At 31.4% G+C, this 1,090-nt stretch overlaps 1 protein-coding gene across 1 annotated transcript; it reads right to left on the bottom strand.

Moving 5' to 3' along the window:
- Nucleotides 1–406: 406 nt before the first annotated feature.
- LOTGIDRAFT_147912 (hypothetical protein) lies at nt 407–1,051 on the bottom strand (the record flags this gene model as incomplete). Its single annotated transcript, XM_009061667.1, has 1 exon — nt 407–1,051. A coding segment is annotated over one exon (645 nt), but the record flags the coding sequence as incomplete, so codon positions are not given.
- Nucleotides 1,052–1,090: the final 39 nt, after the last annotated feature.

The raw sequence follows: 1,090 nt of genomic DNA, 5'->3' as shown, positions 1-1,090 counted from the left end.
TCTGATAGACATCGTATTGTTTAATAACTATATATCGCGTGCTTTTGTCTGATAGACATCGTATTGTTTAATAACTATATATCGCGTGCTTTTGTCTGATAGACATCGTATTGTTTAATAACTATATATCGCGTGCTTTTGTCTGATAGACATCGTATTGTTTAATAACTATATATCGCGTGCTTTTGTCTGATAGACATCGTATTGTTTAATAACTATATATCGCGTGCTTTTTGTCTGATAGACATCGTATTGTTTAATAACTATATATCGCGTGCTTTTTGTCTGATAGACATCGTATTGTTTAATAACTATATATCGCGTGCTTTTTGTCTGATAGACATCGTATTGTTTAATAACTATATATCGCGTGCTTTTGTCTGATAGACATCGTATTGTTTAATAACTATATATCGCGTGCTTTTGTCTGATAGACATCGTATTGTTTAATAACTATATATCGCGTGCTTTTTGTCTGATAGACATCGTATTGTTTAATAACTATATATCGCGTGCTTTTTGTCTGATAGACATCGTATTGTTTAATAACTATATATCGCGTGCTTTTTGTCTGATAGACATCGTATTGTTTAATAACTATATATCGCGTGCTTTTTGTCTGATAGACATCGTATTGTTTAATAACTATATATCGCGTGCTTTTTGTCTGATAGACATCGTATTGTTTAATAACTATATATCGCGTGCTTTTTGTCTGATAGACATCGTATTGTTTAATAACTATATATCGCGTGCTTTTTGTCTGATAGACATCGTATTGTTTAATAACTATATATCGCGTGCTTTTTGTCTGATAGACATCGTATTGTTTAATAACTATATATCGCGTGCTTTTTGTCTGATAGACATCGTATTGTTTAATAACTATATATCGCGTGCTTTTTGTCTGATAGACATCGTATTGTTTAATAACTATATATCGCGTGCTTTTTGTCTGATAGACATCGTATTGTTTAATAACTATATATCGCGTGCTTTTTGTCTGATAGACATCGTATTGTTTAATAACTATATATCGCGTGCTTTTTGTCTGATAGACATCGTATTGTTTAATAACTAATATCGCGTA

Source organism: Lottia gigantea (assembly GCF_000327385.1).
Source record: "Lottia gigantea unplaced genomic scaffold LOTGIsca_4929, whole genome shotgun sequence".
Classification (NCBI taxonomy): domain Eukaryota; kingdom Metazoa; phylum Mollusca; class Gastropoda; family Lottiidae; genus Lottia; species Lottia gigantea.
Note: the sequence above shows the minus strand (reverse complement) of the source record. Positions and strands in the feature narration are given on the sequence as shown.